The sequence below is a fragment of the Cydia strobilella genome, chromosome 1 (assembly GCF_947568885.1).
Source record: "Cydia strobilella chromosome 1, ilCydStro3.1, whole genome shotgun sequence".
Classification (NCBI taxonomy): Eukaryota; Metazoa; Arthropoda; class Insecta; order Lepidoptera; family Tortricidae; genus Cydia; species Cydia strobilella.
Genome location: NC_086041.1, coordinates 20,523,083 through 20,544,866, shown reverse-complemented (window position 1 = coordinate 20,544,866; position 21,784 = coordinate 20,523,083). Strand labels below are relative to the sequence as shown.

General features: G+C 34.2%; 1 protein-coding gene across 1 annotated transcript; it reads right to left on the bottom strand.

Moving 5' to 3' along the window:
- Window positions 1-5,598: 5,598 nt before the first annotated feature.
- On the bottom strand, window positions 5,599-20,803 carry LOC134741702 (O-acyltransferase like protein-like). Its single transcript, XM_063674589.1, has 13 exons — window positions 20,572-20,803; window positions 19,024-19,372; window positions 18,382-18,570; window positions 17,116-17,195; window positions 13,748-13,947; window positions 13,116-13,230; window positions 12,818-13,035; window positions 11,523-11,713; window positions 10,784-10,931; window positions 9,211-9,397; window positions 7,478-7,620; window positions 6,406-6,514; window positions 5,599-5,763 (listed from the first exon to the last, which is right to left on the bottom strand). The coding sequence occupies exons 1-13, from the start codon at window positions 20,756-20,758 to the stop codon at window positions 5,639-5,641; spliced, it is 2,241 nt and encodes a 746-aa protein (XP_063530659.1). The 5' UTR covers window positions 20,759-20,803; the 3' UTR covers window positions 5,599-5,638.
- Between the last annotated feature and the right edge of the window lie 981 nt (window positions 20,804-21,784).

Here is a 21,784-nt window from a genome sequence, read left to right as displayed (position 1 = left end):
TACTTATAAAAAATACTCATAAAACATATACTAAACCCTTTTGGCAAAAAACGGCATCTTAAGTTTTTTTTCGTACTCGATTGATAGTTTTTACTTGATTTCTTAAAAAAAAAAAAATTATGGAACGAATAGTTTAATAAATATATATATAGTACTGAGTATATAAAAGTATTACAAAAAAACCCGACACCGATACCTTTCATTCTTCACGAAATATTTAAGTTCAATTATGCACGTTCTTACAAATAAATCCTTTAAAAAAAATCTTCAACCGCAGTAAGTGCACTGATTTTAATATGAAATGTGTCATATGAAAAGAAATCACCCAATTTATTTTAATAAATAAAAAATTTATAAATAAAAACTTAATAAAGTTTTTTCCTGGTGGTGAATTACAAAAAAAATATAACAAATCTAAAATTAGGAATTATTTTTATTTAAAGTGACTACATTTGTAAACAAAAAACTTAAATGTCCTCTTCGGGTTCATATTTCATATTTATTTATTGCAACCATGGTTTTATAGGTATTACAAATTCTTGGTAGTTCCACATGGACCCCGTGGGGGCATACCAATATTACATGCATACTTAGGATCTAATCTTAAATCTATGTGTATAATATAAAAGTAGGTCAATTTAGTAGTTTTTATACATATAAGCCGAATTGAATCAGATAATTTTCAGATAATTGTCAGTGTATTAAATACAAAAATAAACGGGCAACTAATTATTATTAGGTGATGTCAAATTATATGGTTCACCGGTAGATGTAAAACTGAAAAAGAATAGTCGTTTTGAAGTACTCGTACCATTCCAATACTACAAAATTACTGATCATACATGAACTGGTTGCTGTAGATTACTGTTGAATTATTTTTGTGCCTAGTTGATAACCATTAAACCTATAATTTTGTGCCAGACCTATAATTAGTGGTCAGCATGCAAAATAACCCTGGATTGAAAATTACATTAACTTACTTTTGATTTGTACAGCCACATTTGCATGATTTACACTGGGCTGTGCATGGCCAGCTGACGCGACGACACCCACAATGCATAGTTTCGCAGCCAGATTTGCAGCCACAATGGTCCAAGAGGCTTAATTGAGACCAAATCGCTGTAACTGCCGACCATTCCGGAGTCCATCCCCGAAAAGATGTACATGGTATGGAAACTTCTGGTTTCAGAGCGTTTCCCCATATATGGCCCTCTTGGTAAGCTACTCGAAGTGCATGTTTATAGAGAGCAGCTGATGTAGGTGGCAGGGTTGGCAGGTTCTAATTTCTCGGCCAAATCAGATTTGTTCCCTGAACGACGCCCTCCATTTACTGACAACGAAGGTGGACAAATTTGGTTTCCGTACTGGAAGAATTCGTTCAGATCAAGCTGCCTTTCTCTGGCCACTATAAAAAGACGGGAAAATAGGAGTATGTCAACTTTTAAGTTTTTGATTTTGTCAGTTGTCAGGTGTGTAACTACATATTTTAATTTTAGTATAAAGTTACCCTAGATTTGTGTTATTGTTTGGCCAAACGGAACACATAAACGTAAATGAAGTTCACAAATATTTGTTTGCTTCAAAAAACAAGCTTGTGACAAGCTTGCCACCTACATCAGCTGCTCTCTATAAACATGCACTTCGAGCGGCTTACCAAGCGGGCCACATATGGGGAAACGCTATGAAACCAGAAGTTTCCATACCATGTCCATCTTCTTGGGGATGGACTGAGGAAAAAGAGAGTTGGACTCCGGAATGGTCGGCAGTTACAGCGATTTGGTCGCAATTAAGCCTCTTGGACCATTGTGGCTGCAAATCTGGCTGCGAAACTATGCGTTGTGAGTGTCGTCGAGTCAGCTTACCATGCACAGCCCAGTGTAAATCATGCAAAGGTGGCTGTACAAATCAAAAGTAAGTTAATGTAATTTTCAATCCAGAGTTATTTTGCATGCTGACCACTGATTATAGGTCTGGCACAAAATTATAGGTTTAATGGTAATCAACTAGGCTTTGTGCCTAGTTCAGTAGTGTAGTAATAATTCAACAGTAAATCTACAGGCACAAAAAATATCCAACAGTAATCTACAGCAACCAGTTCATGTATGATCGGTGATTTTGTAGTATTGAAATGGTACGAGTACTTCTCAAAACGACTTTTTTTTCAGTTCTACATCTACCGGTGAACCCGAAAAGGACATTTAAGTTTTTTGTTTACAAATGTAGTCACTTTAAATAAAAATAATTCCTAATTTTAGATTTGTTATATTTTTTTGTAATTCAGCACCAGGAAAAAACTTTATTCAGTTTTTATTTATTAATTTTTTTATTTATTAAAATTAATTGGGTGATTTCTTTTCATATGACACATTTCATATTAAAATCAGTGCACTTACTGCGGTTGAAGATTTTTTTTAAAGGAATTATTTGTAAGAACGTGCATAATTGAACTTAAATATTTCGTGAAGAATGAAAGGTATCGGTGTCGGGTTTTTTTGTAATACTTTTATATACTCAGTACTATATATATATTTATTAAACTATTCATGTTCCATAATATTTTTTTTAAGAAATCAAGTAAAAACTATCAATCGAGTACGAAAAAAAACTTAAGATGCCGTTTTTTGCCAAAAGGGTTTAGTATATGTTTTATGAGTATTTTTTTATAAGTAATGTATATAATGAGCTTTTATTTGAGATATTAAACATTGAAATCGGTCAAATAGTTAAGCTTGTAGAATTTTTTGAAATATATTTTGAAGAAATTTACACTCACATTCAAACTTTTATATTTCGTGAAGTATGAGAGGTATCGGTGTCGGGTTTTTTTTATAATACTTGTTATTGATTCAGTAATATATACAAGCATTAAGCTATTCATGTTTCATACTTTTTTTTTGAGAAACCAAATAAAAACTATCAATCGAGTAAAAAAAAAAAAACTTAAGATGCCGTTTTTTGTCGAAAGTAATAAGTATATATTTTTTGAGTATTTTTTTAAAAGTAATGTATATAATCAGCTTTCATTTGAGATATTAAACATTTAAATCGGTTCATTGGTTTAGCTTGTAGAATTTTTTGAAATATTTTTTAAAGAAGTGGCGCCATCTCTGTTCCTAAGGGGTTGTTGCGCTGCTGCGGGTCAAATCACTCAGTTTGGTCCCTACTAGAACTGTGCAAAGCTGCTTGCTTTTATCATGAAGTGCAGCATTTTGTTCATAACAAGTATGACTAATATAATGAGATAGTTCTCACCTGTGGCCGGCAGTCCGGCACACACAGACTTCGCCTTGTCCGTCAATTTACCTACTAAAAACTGCACGCGTTCGCTGTCCGATAGACGCGGATTGTTATGAATGACACTTTTGAATTGCTCATAAAATAAAGGCCAATTCTGAATCTCACCGTTAAATGGTAACAATTCAATGGCGGGCAACTTATGTTTTACAGCATAAGATTGACTTTTTTGTACCTCATTCATATTATCCTTTATTTCAGCCTGCACGCGTTTTATTTGACAATACATCTCATCAAAAGCGATCAAAGGTTGATAATTAACTGTAGCGTTAGGTTTTTGTTGGATTAATCGCGAGTTCTAAGTGTCCAAGACACGTTCAAAATCAGACCGCAACTGGTCCAAAGCCGCGACATTATTCACAAACAAATTGCGTTGTATTTCATCTTGTTGCGCCTCAAGTGATAAGGTATAAATATTTTGTAAACGCGTAAAATACGCATTACGTTTACCTTCGAGGATGACAAGTTCAACGGTGATGGCTGCATCTTTATCCTCATCGGCCATGGTTAAAACTTGTTACTAAGCGGCAATTTACAACAAATATACCTACAGTAATTAATAATGACAGCGTACAGAAAGCGGCGGTAATTATTCAATACGGTACCAAATTAAACCTTAGTACAAATGAAATAAGAGCGAATTGAAATGCTAATATTATTTCGCGAAATTTAAACAACTAAGCATTGCAATTTATGAATTCACGTATTATAAACGACAAATACTCGATATGCAACTTAAGTATTTAAAGTGCGTAAAATTATTAAAATCAATGCGGTTTGCGGGAAGAAGGTCGTAACTGTATGCGATACAAGTTGCGCTTACGACCTTTTATGTGAACTATGCAGTCGAACAATCCAGAACGAACGAACCTTCAAGTTTCGGGTAGATGTGATATAACTATGCGAAATACTTGTGTTTGAGCGATATTAATGAAATCTCGAACAACTGCGTTTCGAATGATAAAACTACGTATAAATAACACTTACTTATAATGCCGATTTGCGGGAGCGAGAAACGAAATATCAAATTAGTTACCTGCGGTGCGGTATTGAGAAATGAATAAAAAAGGGACACGTTCATTATACGGATTGTTCGATTAACACATAAATTACACAGATTTTTCTTGATTAGAGACGAGAGGATTCGACACGGAACGCTCAAATCGCCATATTGGATTGGAGACAATTGCTCCGCTAGATGTCGCTCGCAGCACGAGTGCGAGCGAAACAGCAATACACAAGAGTGTGAATATGAGGGAGCGGATGAGGTATAGGAGGATTTTTTAAGGGCGTACAAAATCTAATTATTTACTAAAACGAAACTTAACAATTATTCTTAACAAAAAAAAGTAATCGATGAGTTCGATCACAAATAACATTACCCATCGTTAGCAATTTGCATGTTAATTAATAGCTTTTGTGCAAAAATAGTTACAAATTTAATGTTAATGGTGCGTAAGACCTGAATTCGTGTTTTTTTTTCAATAGAGAGAAAGTTGTTTAATTAGATTTCAAATCGATGAAGTGACTAGAAAAAGAGTTCAAGATTGCAATTCATAAGTATTTTTTGGTAACCGTATTATGAATATTATGGTTTATAAAAGTGCTACCTACTATATTTTAAAAACTGCTGACAGAACCCACTGCAAACTGCACCTGAATTGCATAATGAAATGATGAGTGTGTGTTCATGAAACTAGCTAAAAACGGGGTTTCATGAAAATATCACACGACTGTTTTAATATCATTATTAAATTGATATTGACGTTATTATTACGGAATAATTATGTTTTCACAGATAAGAAACTTGTTCTAACAAAATTGTTTATCTTGCTATGCTGGCCGTATTTTGCGGTTTGTCGGTAAAATATTAAATGTAAAAAAAAACTCAAAACGAAATAACCAAGTGAAAAAGTGCTTAGTATGTCAGGATCCCGGGCAAATAGAGTTGTGAGTAAACTTACGTTACATAGGAAGGTGACCGAGTTCGAGCTAAAGCTCCTCTTTTAAAGCGTATTTAAGTAGTGCTTTAGTACGGTTGTTTGGAAAGTAAGAAACCTATTATGTGAGCAGTTTATTTACGATTTAACTTATAATCTGGCGATCGGAATAAAAACCTTTACTAGATTTAGCGATAAATAAAACAGTGTTTTAATTATTTTGAATTGTGTTATTAGTGAAAATACTAATACATACTTAGATTATATTTATTTCTAGCCAAATGCCTATTACAAATATCAATACATTTTTTTTATTAGTAATCAAAATAAGTAGAACTTTGTGAGAGAAGACTTCACACATGTCGCTCATGACATGAATATCCGTGTTTAATTTATGTCATGTGTCATAGTTTAGTCTTGCTGAGGTATCTGTCGTAGTCTTGTGAAATCGCCGGGTTGATTGCTGTAACAACGTTTACTCCATTTTTTTCCTTAGCCTCTATGTTTTCTGGCCCAGGTTTCTTCGGGCCTGTGGAGAAAAGAACCAATTTTGGTACCATTTATTATACTCTGCTTTCCACTCGTAACATAACAAAAATATACAAATACTAAAATGGAAACAATAGATGCCTACACGTGATTGAAGTTTTGAAAAACATGGTTGAGGAAAATATTGAATTTGGTCTCTTTTCCTTTTTTGCACTAAGTATTAACAATGAAATACAGACATAATACTTATAGACACACAAAAACCAGCTGAAACTACTATCAGGTTCATCAAATGTTTTTGTTTCAAGACTTTCAAGTATGAAAGTGTCAGCAGGCTAGCGGAGCAGAAATGAACATTGAAAAGGGAACAAAGGTCGTTTTTTTCTCTCCGCAGGGCAAAAAAGGCGGTTTATGGACACGGAATGTAACTTTTTGATAATATTTTATGACTTGTGATGTTGCTATCATGTTTACGCCCGCAGCGCACTGCATGTAGGCATTCGTCACTCTCCTATGTCCGGGTAATATTTCAAGTAATGTGATGACTAAGAAACGAATTAATTCCTAAAGGGTAAAAATGAAGTAGAACATTTTAGAATTTACTTCTACGGGGATTAAGTCGCGGGCGGAGGCTTGCAAAAAGGACAATACTAAAATGAACAACACAACCATAAAAACATACCTCCTCCCATTGCAAGTTTGATGAGCATAGAGAAGGGCGAATCGATCAACACGGTTACTATGAACCCGCTAATCAGTGCTGAAGAGAAGTCACCCAGGAATCTGAAAAACTGTTGAGAGATCCAATAAAATACTTTTAAAATATTGTTTTGAGTTTTTTTTTCCGAGTGATTTGTACACAGGCAATACTAATATTTCTTAGAAAAAAAACTCACAAACAACAAGACAATTCCAACAAACCCAAAAAAAAAGATCAGCTCGATGGTACGATAATAATGCACAGTCACCCAACTTACATTATGTAGTTATGAGTAACTTTAAGCTCAATCGAGTAATGGGAAGTGGGTCTATTTGCAAGATTTGACCCCAACATACACCCACTGCATGTTAAATAAACATAAAAGGGACATATCATTTCTAAAAATGTAAATCTTTTTTTTTTTTGAGGTACTTAGGTATATGCCAATGGGTTGTCATTTGTATTTCAAGATTGCTGACATTTTGAAAATTGTATGTTGACCCCGTTAGACCCGAGAAATTTTTCGTGTCATAATTTTATACAATTTTTATTGTGGGGTTCAGTCAACAACAGATATACAACAAGTTCAGTTATATTTCCATAATGAAGACTAGTTCTTGGGCGACTTTTTATACTTAAAAATTCAAATTTAATAGTTTTTGTAGTTCTTTATAGGATTATCACAGAGACGCATGTTATTTTAGCGACGTCAAAAGTTTACATTACAGTTACATTGTGGTTTAAAAAATTGACTGACTAAAGTTGCATATTAGCAGAATCTGTCATCGCTCAGTATTCCTTTGGCACCAGGAAAAAAATCTTGTATGGTTATTTCAAAATCGCTAAACAAAAAATGGCATTTGCGAAAACGAGCCGTGTGCGTGTGTGTGAGTGATCCTATTTATCATTAAATGAAAATTTGTACACGAGATCAGAAACAGTTAAAGCACACATTGTAATAAAGAGTGACGGTCTAGTTACCAGTTTTCTCTATTCTAAAAAAAAATCAGTTTGCGCTAGTAAGTAAGTTAGGTTTATATTAAAGGTTACTTACGTAGCGAACAGGTGTAAAGTGAGCCGGAGACACCGATGTGGCATTGACTACATGCATAATTGGGTAGTGGAAGATGTACATCGCGAAGGAGATCCGAGCTGGCAATTTCCACATATGCAATGACAGGAACCAGTTGATGGGCCCTGCGAGCCAACAATAGATTTATTTTACAAGGGGGCAAAGTTATTGTTTAACCTCTAGTGCTAATATTGATACCTGAGCAAGCAAAATTGAACCACGAGGGTAGCGAGTGTTTCGAAGAATTGAATTTTAAGCGTTGCGAGGGTTTCAAGGCACGAGGGTTAAACAAAATTTGCCACCGAGTGAAACACAAAATTACCACACCAACACAAGGAAATTACTAACTGTAAAATATCAAACAAAATGAAGATGAATGTTATTAAATATTTATCATTATAAATCATATTAAACATATTAATAACGGGTCACTCACGTATTTTAAGTCGAAAAACGCTCGACATGTTTCACTCCGTACCGAGAAGTGTCATCAGGAGCTTGCGTTGGCGGTGACCCGGTCCCGTTATTATACTGACCAGCACAGGGATGATCCCCGCTGACGCACAGTTATTACGAATCTCGGAAATAAGTTAAACTGGGCCTTAGCTTACTGTCAACTACAAAACGTTTTGTGTACATCTCAAGTAGACGAAATGTTAACCATATGCACCACTAATCACCTTGTTTTGTTAAAAGTGTATCGGCCGATTTTATTTTACTGTATGTTTAAATACCCTCTATGTTATTAGTTCTTTCGCTAATTTCATGCAAAATAAATGTATTTGTGTAGTTTTAAGTTCTCATGTAAGTGAATTGTCAAATTCTTAGTGAGAATAAAGAATCTTAAACAAAATCAAGCGTCTACACGCTCAATCAATCGTCAATCAATCAATCAATCAATCGTTCAATCGTCTTTTATGCGATCAGGCGAAAGCGGGTCGCATCTATCCTAAATCGCATCCGACGCAGCGACAACGGGATACTGAAGGTCATCGCCGATAGACCCGATAGTTCCATCCTGTGTGCATGGGTCAAAACTATTAAGTAAAATACATATATATCGACATTTGTTATGCGTGTATCTGTTGCTCTTTTGACATGAAATCATTATTTATATGAATTTAAATTAAGAAAAAAAAGGTAAATTATTGACATTCTAATTATTATTCTAGTCTATATTATTCTGAATCTGACATATTAATTATTATTATTGTATTCATTATTTAAATTTATTGGATTTTGATTTTATTGTTGAAAGTTTTGTTTTTATTTTTAATGTATTTACTAACACATAGCTATAACGATGGTACTAACAATATTGTATGGAATCTTGAATGTTCTGAAATAAAGTTTTTTTTTAAACCTAAATATGTCTGTGTCTCACGGAAGTTTTGTTATTCAAAATCATCATTTAAAAGTCAATACCAGCAAATATAAGAAAACAACTCAAAATTTGCTTTTGATTACTTTGCCTCCCATGTGGATAAAATGCAACTTTCTCATCAGTTTTTTAACAATCAAGAGAGCCTTTACCAGCTCGTGTGGTGAAAACAATTATAACTGTAATAGGATTGATACGTTGGTGACCTATCAAACAGAACATCTCAATTATGAACCCAGGCTCGTATCTATGAGTTTTTTTATGTCTGTGCGAAATAACCTGAGTGCAGGTTTTATTCAAAAATCTAATCATAAATATTGCACATCATACTAACCTCCGTAACCATGAGTGCATGCAAATATCATCCAACCGAGGCATGCTGCCCATCCTGGTCTGGAGAAGGAGTTGATAACGCCGTCCAAGAAGGGACTGTCCCAGTCCATCTGGAGAATAGGGTATGCGGAGTAAATGATACCAGCCGATACCGCAAAGGCACAGGCCCATCCTAATGCCACGAACAACTGAAACAACACATAAAAGTTAGTTAACTGATTGCCTATGATTGACTTTATAACCTAAAGTAAAAAATTGTGCGCATGCAATTTCACAAATAACGATTCACAACTCGTCATTTTACAAAACAATAAAGTAACCATTTTACAAAGTAAGTAGGTATGTTATAAACTTATATAAGGGTTCCGTTTATTCCTTTTGAGGTACGGAATCCTAAAAACACCGACTTTAATCTTTAGGGTTCCGTACCCAAAGGGTAAAAACGGGATGCTATTACTAAGACTCCAATGTCCGTCTGTCCATCTGTCTGTCACCAGGCTGTATCTCATGAACCGTGATAGCTAATAGACAGCTGAAATTTTAACAGGTGATGTATTTTTATTGCCGCTATAACAACAAATACTAAAACGCACGGAACCCTGAGTGGGCGAGTCCGATTCGCATTTTTTTTATAGTCAGCAAACTAGCAGACGAGACGCCCTATAGGAATCATATATCGTCGCCCATGGACATAAGCAACATCACAGGAGCCACTTAAGCATTGCCGACCCTTGAGAACCCTAAATACCCGCTTCTTGAAGAATCCCATGTCATAGCACAAAGGAAATACTTGTCCGGTTTTTATTTTTAACCGACTTCCAAATCTCAAAAGGAGGAGGTTATTATTTGGCAAATAAATGGAAATTGACAGTGAGCGGTATAATTATTATGCCATTCGAAGGATAAGGACATTTTTGACTGGAGATTTTTCATTCTTTGTAAGTTACTACTAATAACATTATTATTAGTATCTCATATAAACACACGGGTACATACATCCCGGTCATTTGATAGTCGTGCGTGGGAATACAGATCTAACACGTAGAGGCCCTTTGGAGAAGTTTGCTGTTATGTAATACACCTGCTAGAACCCATTCACAAATAGATGCCCGTAAATTATATCCCTAAATAGAATAGAATATAATTATTAAATACACTGGAAAACACTATGGTGTTGAAGTTTGGCTGGTCAAAAGATTGGGCTATTGCTAAGAGATCCGGACAACTGCCATAACAATGTCTGTACACGTTATCGAGGCAGGCGGTGACTCGCCGAGTCGCCACTGACTAGATGGGCCCCTGAAACTGCCGTCGTAAAGACTAGGAGCAGCTTACGAGGAGAGGAGCAACTTACAGTCCGACATTTGTTTAGCGACTTTTAAACTTGTGTTTTGACTATCACATTTTAAAGTTTATTCTAAGACGCAATGATAGCGTACATTCATAATAATATATACTTAATTTGAAAAAGAGAAAAAATAAAGAGAAGAAATAAAGTTTTTTTTTTATTATTTATAATATTAACAGGGGTTAGCAGAGATTATGATTATATACATATCTGATGACACTCTTACCTTAGGCAAGTGAACTTTTTTGCCTTTAAAAACAGCGAGAAGATAGCCATACAGCATTCCGACAAAAAAAGGAGAGCATCTTGTTAATGTGTTCACGTAATAGTACAACATATAGTTAAGGTACGCATCAGGATCTACAGCAGCACGTCTGAAAATATATGTTTTTATTTATTTAAATTTATGCAGCAAGCAATCAAAATTTAAAAAGAGAGGTACCTAAACAAATGCTTATTCTATAGGTAAAGCTTCATTTTATACCAAAAAATATGTTACGTAATCCTACAGTCCACGTTTAAACGAATTTTAGAAGATATTTAAACATCTATGACGTAGGTACTTGTATTATGCTATTTACGGTTGTTATAAGATGAGTAATCAATGTCGAACGCCTAAGCTGTGCATGTAGAAGTCAGATAGATTAAAGTTGGTAAATACAGTAAAATGTGCCAACTTTACTTTGCTCCTCACTGGGTAATTGTGTTCTAGCGGTTGTTTCACAACACACCCTCATTTAAGTGTTACAACATGATAGTAGTGATAGTCTATTTTAAATCGGCATATATATTAAGATCTCTGAATATAATAATTAAAAATATAAATTTCAATTTATAATTTTGAAGCAAACTCTGGAGCTAAATAGATACATTTACTCTGGTACATTTTACAGTACCTAATAGTAAATACAAAAACATAATTTGAGGATATTATTATCGAAAGCACTATTTCACTATTAACTTACGCTGGTATTATAGGTGCTGGCTGGAACTCGTTTAAATAATTATACGTTGTAGACGCCGCCAACACGATTAACATGGCCAGACTCAAGGCAGTCCAGGCGGCTCTTCTTTTTCCAAGCACCCAAAACAATATAAGGGGTGAAATAATATGCATCTGGATGTCAACAGCAAGGTACCATGTTGGGCTGATACACTGAAATATAACATACATACTTACATTACAAGGTTTAGAAGGTCGTTTTTAGTGATGTATATGTTGTTCTAAGTTAGGTTTAATTCTTGTAGTTTTTTTTAAATAGTAGTTACTTATTTCTCTGGACGTATGTTAATAAGGTTCTACTGCACTTTAATATAGGACAGAATATAGGACAGAAATGTTTAATAAGAAATAATACATCAAGTGCAAATGGAACTTATTATGAATACTTACATATTTGCCGTATTCCTCACCAACACTAGTAATATTTGTCCTTATCAGGATTTGAACCACGGACCATTCAGCTCACCATATTTATATGACCAATAATAATACGACATTTAAGTATGTACCTACATTAAATGGCACACTAATATAATTTTTTTCAAACGCAAAAGATATTAATCGTATTAAATTAATATAGATAAATGAATCCAAAATATACATATAATATATATACGAAAGTAAAAGTAAAAAAAATAACCATCCTTACCACGACTGCGCGGTGTCTAACTGACATATTCACTAACGTCTTCGAAACTTACTTTCTATATAGTACATCTCGCTGCATGCATATAATATAAAGTAAAGGATGACTCACGTTAGACCGGGCCGTGACCGGGCCGGAGCTTCCGGCGCTTCGTTTTCTATGGAAAGCATCACGTGATCACCTGGGATGTCATAGAAAAGTAAGCGCCGGAAGCTCCGGCCCGGTCACGGCCCGGTCTAACGTGAGTCATCCTTTAGTCACGCACACGCTAGCTTATATTATTATGTCAGTATCAAACTGGTGGTAGAGGTACAGTATCCTAGAGTAAAAACAAACTAGCGTCTCAATTTTTTCGCCAATTTTTTTTAAAAGAAATAGATCCAATTCGGGGATCAGTTAATATAAATAAATTAGAAATATTTACAATTATTTCAGGCGGAGAAATAGGACAATATTTTTCCATTTGTTTCCCTAGTTGCTCTTGGGACGCGGACAAAGAGAAATTATGCCACTTCAACCCTACACTTTTACTTTCAACCCGCTTCATGACCCACTTTCGGAGCACGAGAAGGGCATTTTTTTATGTGTTTTATGAATCTACGAGAACTTACCATACCATCAGGAATGATTAAATTCTGGCCATGGATCAAAGTAGCCCACCAATATTGCCTGCACCTGTGCACTTTAAAAGCAAAGACGTCATTCCATCGTGGTCCATCAGACATGTGGTTAAATAATGTCGCTTGGAGGAAAACGCCGGCAGCCAATACCGGAAACAACCGTAAGAGCCGATGGAGATAGTATAAGTGGATTTTTCTGATAAGGCCCACTGAAAAATAATATTTGTTAAGAATACTATGTTGCTTATGTTTATTAATTTTGTTGCCTAAAATAGAATAATTAACTTACTGCTACTCATCTTTCTGACTGTGGTATACACAGTTAGTAGTCCACTCAGCATGAAGAATGTGTCCACTGTGATTGGCGCCGCCATAATCCAAATCGCAGAAAATGAGGTCATCCACTGTTAATGTAAAAACTATTTATCAAAATTAATTTAAACAATCGATTTGTAGTGCACCTAAGCAATGAAAGAGTTAACTCCCGAACTAATTTCAGCCTTAAGTACTTTAAAGTACAATAAAGAAAACCAATAAAACATCCTAATTTAGGTATTATGAATCAAACTCATCTTAGTATACATACAATATATTGTCCTTGTCTGCGCTCAGTAAAGTGTTCATTATAATTTTAGTTTGTTTGACAAGTGACATAATAAAAAAATGAGCACATAATCATTTATTTATTTTATTCATTGCACAGTAAAAAAACATTGACAAAAGGCGGCCTTAATGCCTTACGGCATTCTCTACCGGTCAACCTTTCAGTCAATCATTATAAGCTATAAGAAATATTCCTAGAACTCCCTACAGAATATTCCTAGAGCTACCCACGATCTATCGGTAGTAGTTAAACTATACAAAATATAAATAATGGACTGAACGCCAAAGCAATACAAATCAATGTTTAAATATGTGTACCTCAAAGAAATCTGTTCGATTAACGAAGGGCGCATTTAAATGTGTAGAATACGAATGACCTAGTATAACCCACATCATGGCGAGGGACCTGATGCCGTCCACGCATTCCAAAGCACCGGGCACAGAGTTGAATGTGAGCAAGCGTCGAGTGTTTGTGTACACTGAGAAGGATTTCCCAAGAACACTTGCTTTTTTAAGATCTGTAAAATTATCACATTACATTGAATTATATTTCGTGTCTGTTTACGAGTTCTTTTGTAATTTTAGACACTCGTATTATAAAAAGCATATGACACCATTTCTAGTAATTTAATACTTTATCAATAAAACATGATAAGATTATTCTGGTGTTACAAATACCTATACTCATATCGTACAAATATTTTCTATATAAGACGGTAATCAATATAATAACAAATGGTATGCGAAGCCTTTTTACAGAATTTCGTAGCCAAAACGGCAAAAAAGAATATCTGATATTTTCGTCATGTTTCTCTGTCCGTAGTGTCATAAGACATATTATAATGAAATTCAGATTGTATAAGTTATTAAAATGTATGGTTCAAAAATATTTTAAAGGGCACCTCATACATAAATATTATGACTAAAATGTCGAAATAATTGTTTTGCTAATATCAACATATGGTACTTTATTGGATATGCTGTTTTAAATTAACTATCTGATAATTATTATCAACAAAAAAAATACTAAGCCGATATTTTTGAAGTAATTGCTCCTTAAGTGTAAAAAAATGTAAAACAGTGGCGTCAGAACTATATACATACGCGTAGCTAGTAAAATTAAACAATAAAATCAGAACTTATCACACAAAAATTGACCGTGATCATTCCTTTATGCCATTTAACACCTACCTACGTCATATAGACATAGGAATCCGCGGGGAAAAATTGTTTGACAAGTAGGGACTTCCTATATCGATAAACTCAACTATCGATGCTAGTTCTATATATTAGTGATCACTCAAGGGTTTGCTTGTAAAAATATGTTTTTATTAAGAGTAAAAAATAATAATAATAACTCAATACTCTTTTTCGTTTTTAAAATAGTTACTTACGATACAAGTGCGAAAAAGAGGAAATTCGAAACGAGTGGCGATAAATTAAAACACGACCGCAGGGAGTGTTTTAAATCGACACGAGTTGCGAATTACCTATAGAATGCACTCGTGTATTGTACAACGTTTTACAGTACAATGGCCCTTTAAACTTTAGACATTGCACGAAAAGTGCTCTTTTATGCACTAGTGCGAGAAAGAAGCACCATATGTACAGTAAACAATTTTATAATTTTACTCGTCCCAATTTTTTTCTTCGTGAATGTCCCTTTTACTATTGTTAAAGTAAACGGCCAGAATTTGTTCCATATTTTCGAGAGTTAAGCGTCTCCGTCTTGGCTGATAAATTCATTTCAGGTGGCTAAATGACTTTTCAATTTCTGTTGAGGTTATAGGGGCATAACAAAATTTCATAAAGTGATCTACTGTACTTAGACTATTCTTCGGTTGTAAAATGACTTCTTCACTTTCTTGTAGCATAATATTTTTTTCCATAGTGTCGTACCCGGAGTTTTTGTTAAAAACATTTTTTAAATTTATTGTAAATAATTTTTCCCTTATCGTCCAAATATATTTTAGATAATATAGACTGTACTTTTTTTACTATTCGTACAGTAGTCTAGCGACAGATATGGTGATTGTAATTTTTTTATAGGCTTGAATAATATTTAGATTTTCGACAATGAACTGCAATGCTATGTTGAATAATAGAACAAAAAAAACCGGCCAAGTACGAGTCGGACAAAAAGCAAAAAAATCACGTTTGTTGTATGGGAGCCCCATTTAAATATTTATATTATTTTGTTTTTGTATTTGTTGTTATAGCGGCAACAGAAATACATCATCTGTGAAAATTTCAACTGTCTAGCTATCACGGTTCATGAGATACAGCCTGGTGACAGACAGACGGACGGACGGACAGACGGACAGCGGAGTCTTAGTAATAGGGTCCCGTTTTTACCCTTTGGGTACGGAACCCTAAAAACACACAATGTTGGGGGCGATCACTAGTATATAGAACGAGCACCGATAATTTAATTTGTCGATACAGGAAGTCCCTCACCTGTCAACAAAATTTGTCCCGCGGATTCCTATGTCATATCTAAATTGCAATTTGACGTTATTTCTTTATTGGAACTTGAACAATCAAGCCTTACCATTGATATTGTTATCAATGCTGATAAAACAGACAAAACAATGATTAGTAACTAGATATAAACTTTGATTTGGATATGGTAATCATGGACTTAAGCCCTATTTATCATTAAGCCTAAATTGACTAATTAAAATTAAACAAATTAGGATTTTATTGTATGTGTTGTGTACCTAGTCGTATGTGCAAGGCGAATCATGATTGAGTGTGTATTTCTATTTTTCTATAATTAATTTGTAAAATCAGCAGCAGAAAACATAGCTAAGCAGCTCGCAGCGGTGAGATGTTCAAAATATGCTTTATTCTCTTAGCGCCACTTGCACTATTTCACTTACCCGGGGTTAACCGGTTAAACCTAGAGTTACCATGTTAACAGTACAATTTGACACTGGGTTAACGGTTTTACCGCTTAACCCCGGGTTAGTGGGATGGTGCAATTGGGCCTTGGCAATATTTTAAGTCGTGTTAAGATCTTTTGACCACCACGCTGGCTTAGCAATTTCTGCTGCTGACTGGATATATCCCATGTATGTATGTTTGTATTCCAATTTGGAGATGTTAATAAATTCGTTTTTATGTATGATTCGTGTGACAAAAGCTACATATATTTTCAATCGGCTTTAAAATAAGATGAAGAGAGATTATATTATAGCTTACTTATACTATAGATTTTTTTAGAGATTATTTATGCTCCGAGATCTTGCCCAAAAACGCACAAAGAGGCACAATCCACCGCTGACGACATGGCTTCCTACTACAACTGCCACAAATGCGGTCACAAATGCCGGTTCCGCATTAGCTTATATAGCCACGAGAGACGTTGTCCCTCGCATACAGACGTTGCATATATCATCTGTCAACTAGGAGCATATAACCAAAACGGAGACGCCGCGTCTGTAATTTTCTCTATAAAAAAGACTGCCGATTTTTGCGGGGGAGGGGAACATCAATTGTATACGTAAAAATAGCCATGTCAGATAAACGTCAGTCCATACATTGTGTATGACCATTGGCCGACTATTTTCGACAGAGGGGAACGCCTGTTAATGGCTATCATTCCGTTTGGATATATCCTCCTAGTCTGTCAAGATGTTAAAGGCCTCATGATGATGATGCTACAGAACCTAAGCTAATCTTACCTCCTTTAAGTATATGAGTATAATATAGATCGTAGCCCGTGCAGAGTATAGTTAATAGGATAATGAAGCCGAAAACACCCCTGAAATTAAATAAAACCTCATAAGAAAAGTTGAACAATATTCTGTCGTATGGATATGGCGTTATGCCCAGTATGTTACTCGCATTTATAATTAGAAATAAGAAGACACAAAAAAGACCTCGTGGTAACTTTTAGTCGAACAAATGCAAAATTTGTATTCCATTCGTTTTTCGACTAGACATAAAGGTATCGACTTTTATAGAATCATAGTTTATTAAAAAAAAAAAACATTTTTTTAATCTTTTGGAAATCTTCACATTATCAGCGTTTTTTAGGGTTCCGTACCTCAAAAGAAAAAAACTGTCTGTCTGTCTGTCCGTCTGTTACAGCCCATTTTATTCAAAACGAATGGACCCATTAAGTTGAAATTTGGTACACATATGTAAGCTTGTAACCCAAAGACGGATATGTAACGTAAACAAATGAATTTCAAACATGGGGGCTACTTTTGGGAATGAGAATTTTTTTGAACTATATCGTATTACATAGTTACATATCAAATGAAAGAGCTCATTTTGAGAATCTTAAATACGTTTTTTTTGTAATTTTAAAATAAATAGTTTAGAAATTATTTAAGATTTAAGAAAATAGCCAAAAATGACCATTCCTTCCTTTATCTCCGAAACTATAAGGTCTAAAATTTTGAAACAAATACTCAAAATAGTTACCTATAGATGACAGGAAAACCTATTAGAAATGTGCAGTCAAGCGTGACTCGGGATTAATTACTTAGTTTTTGACCCGACCCTACGGGTTTTGAATTAAAGACTTACGTTTCACATAAAAAAATACATTGTTAAAAATTGTGTAATGTACGGAACCCTTGGAACGCGAGTCCGACTCGCACTTGGCCGGTTTTTTTCTCTTGCGAGTTCGACTAATTATTGTAAGTTGTTAATTATAAGGTAATAAATATAATAAATGTGATAAGATTTCATTCAATACTAGCGACCCGCCCCGGCTTCGCACGGGTAGTTCAACTAATTTACACAAAACCTTTACAAATTATACATATAAACATTCCTCTTGAATCACTCTATCTATTAAGAAAACCGCATCAAAATCCGTTGCGTAGTTTAAAGATCTAAGCATACATAGGGACAGACTGACAGACAGCGGAAAGCGACTTTGTATTATATTATGTAGTGATGTAATGCAGTTTACACAATAGAAGTGTCACACTCACATTGCAGCATAATCCCCAGGTACAAATGGCTTATCATTTTTCAGGCGACAGAATTCCTCAGTAAACTCTAAACCCACAGCCGTGGTGTTAATTAGAACTTTATCGAAAAACTGCTTAGGCGTACAAGCTTTCGGAAGGCACACTGCTAATCTAAATGCTTCACCAGCCAAGGCACTATCTTCTGCAACCCTGTGAAAAATAAATCATTTTTCAAACAAACCCCTCGTCGACTGAATCTCATTGTTAAATCTCATTTATAATCAAATAGGAAGTCGCTTTCTTGCTTTCTTTATATCTTAAATAGCTTTTACTTTCCAGTGCTATTTTAAACTAGCTTATATGCCCGCGACTTTATCTGCGTGGAATGATAATGGTGATTGATATAATAGTACATTACAACAGAGGCTGGAAAGTAAGGGGTTGCCGGCCGAATACACATAGAACGAATAGTTATGAGGCCGAAAACCCCTTTTCACGCCGAAGGTATGTACAGTACTTTTCTCAAATATGCAATGAAATAATAATAAAATGATGATGATGATGAGGTTTGTTTCATGTCGATAGGGGAAGGGAGGATATATATTTAGTATTATTTATTGAGTATAAATAATACTGAATAATATATAAGATAAATTACCTCACCTTATTAAATCCATGTCTGTTCCAATGTTCTGACTGTATTTGGCTGACTCCGCCCGAACTTTTCGAAGATTTCTCATCATATTCCTGTGTAGTCTGGTATTTGGCAAAAGCTCCGGCCAAGGAAATTCTGGCCATTCTTCTGGCCATTCCTCTGGCCACTCCGGCCATTCAGGTAGAGTTGGCAGATCAAAATCGTCTTGCGTCATGGGAACATTAATCATACAATATTTTCCTTGTATATCTGATGTTTCCAAATTGGCGCTGATTTCTATACACTGATGATAGTTCCCGAAATCCACAAAATTACCTTTAAATATACCTCGTGGGGGTCTTATACCAGCATCAAGAACTGAAAGGCGACAAAATAAAATTTCACCTACCTGTTGTCATACTTCGTTAATTAAATATTTAAATTCGATTTAAATAGTTAAATATATTATGGACCCCTATTTATAGAGCCAAATATTTGCATTATATATGCTTCATAACCACAAGGCAGTGTCTATTAAATATCTATCGTTAGAATAATTATATTACAGATTTTATTGACTACCCATGCCATCGTTTTAAACTGTTTGGATTTATTACTAAAACAATTTGGCATTCTATTCATTATAGTATTTACTATGTATATGAAAGCCTTGCGGTGTCTACAGTACCGATATAGAATTTAGGCAGGAAAAGTATGTACCAGACGACATAACGATTGGCAAAACGTGGACTTATCTATCATGGCGACTAAAATAATATACGATTTTATATTACAAAGCCATAAAATGTCTACCTATAGGTTATAAACAGTAGGTAGGTAGGTAGTAGTGAGGTACCTACATTTATATGTATACCTATATTGTTGATTATTGATTTATTAAATTAAATTTGTATTTTTACGCATTGCACGAATAGTGCACTGAAGTTGAATAGGAGACGGAACATTCATGTCGTCTTTAGAACAAGGATTAAATTAACTGTTTAATGTTTCTGGTTACAATAAATAGAAGTTCTTATTGTGCACGCACACCAGCTAATTTTAAGAACTGAATGTTGATGATTATGTCAGGATAATCATTATAATTTTATTGACTGTTTATTTTTTCAACGAATTTTTGTTTCCTAACATAAAACCCATGACGCTCCCAATTATTAATTTGGCGTTATCGATATACGGTTGTATGTATAGGGAATCTTTCTTTATTTACTTTAAACCACAATTAGAATATATATATTTACAAATTCTGATGTGAAAGTCGCTAAAATGAATGGTGGATATAAATTAGGTGGAAACAATTATTTCTTCGTTATTTTACTTAGAACTAGGTTGGGACCATATAATTAAGAAATGTTAGTTATTGAATGACACATGCCAATAATTGGACTATAATGAACCATTTTTCCTTCTTTCTAATCCTATCTGGAATAAGTAAAGATACTTACATCAAAATAAAGTCCATTGTGATGAAAAATAATGCAATGTATGTGTAAGAAGCTACTTACTTATGAATTAGTTATTCTGTGCTTATGACAGTTAAAATAGAAAAGTATACTTACATTCTGCCAGTAGAGCGCTATCATTATTTTGTATGAAGCTCAGTTGTATTTCACATAATTCTTCATCTAACACATTTTTATATAATTCAGTATCAAATACATTATTTTTAGGTAGTTTATATTCAATGAATGCTTTAGCTGAGTGTAAACAGATGCTGGTCAAAAAAATAACGAACACTTTTGACATTTTTTTTTATAATCACTTTATCGTGATTTGAACCTCTCTACCGGGCTTCGCCTACATTACTAATTGACTAAGATTTGGGTTGATTATATTTAAAATTGTTATAATGTGATTATATTTTAGTAAGTAGACGACTTTGATATATCGCTATATTCAATCAAATTGATAAATCCTTATTATGAAGGGTTCTTGGTTAGCATTTTTTATTATTTGTACTTAGCCTTAGCTGAAGAGTAATAACGTTGTAAATCTCTATTATTATAATGTAAAAAATTAAAAGCTTGAGTAAATAAGCTTATTTTTTTATTTGGCCTTGGCCATATTGCGGATTTTCAGTGGTACTAAAAACGTGGAACGAGTACTCTTTGACAAGAGACATTGTACGTCGAAGTCATCGAATGCTGATCGAATGTCACTGATGTAAACGAGAAGAAAATATTTCGCAAAACGATTTTATCACAAAAATGACAAAAAAGTTTCCCCAACATGCAAGAAAAATAATTCTAAATACAATGAAATATTAGTATGCAGACATTTTATAGTGCACTTGTATTTAAACTGGCTAATTGTTGGGGTTAAACTTAATAGGTTTTATAAGTCTACCATAAAAAATAGTTCTAAAAATATTGACACGCTCCTGACATTGCCACCAGTATAGGAAAAGTCACTAGGAAGTATTATTATATAGGAAGTCACTCAAGAACATTAAGTAACTGCTGGTTATAAGACCATGTAAAAAAACTCTAGACGAATATAGGAATAAAGGTGCTATAATCGAATCCCAGACCAAACTTTTCATAATAGAGGTTGGTGGTCCTGAAAGCGGCACAAAAACTGACGAAAATCAAACTTCCTCGGAGTCAGAATCTGAAACATATTACTATTGAATATTTGAGATCAGATTTTGATGAGGTACATAATTATCTGTTATAAGGCTTCGATTCTCTGAAAACAATGTTTTGACAGTATAAAAATATTAACATGTACACGCTGTACAGTGTAAATAGGTTCAAAAGTAAATAACAAAGT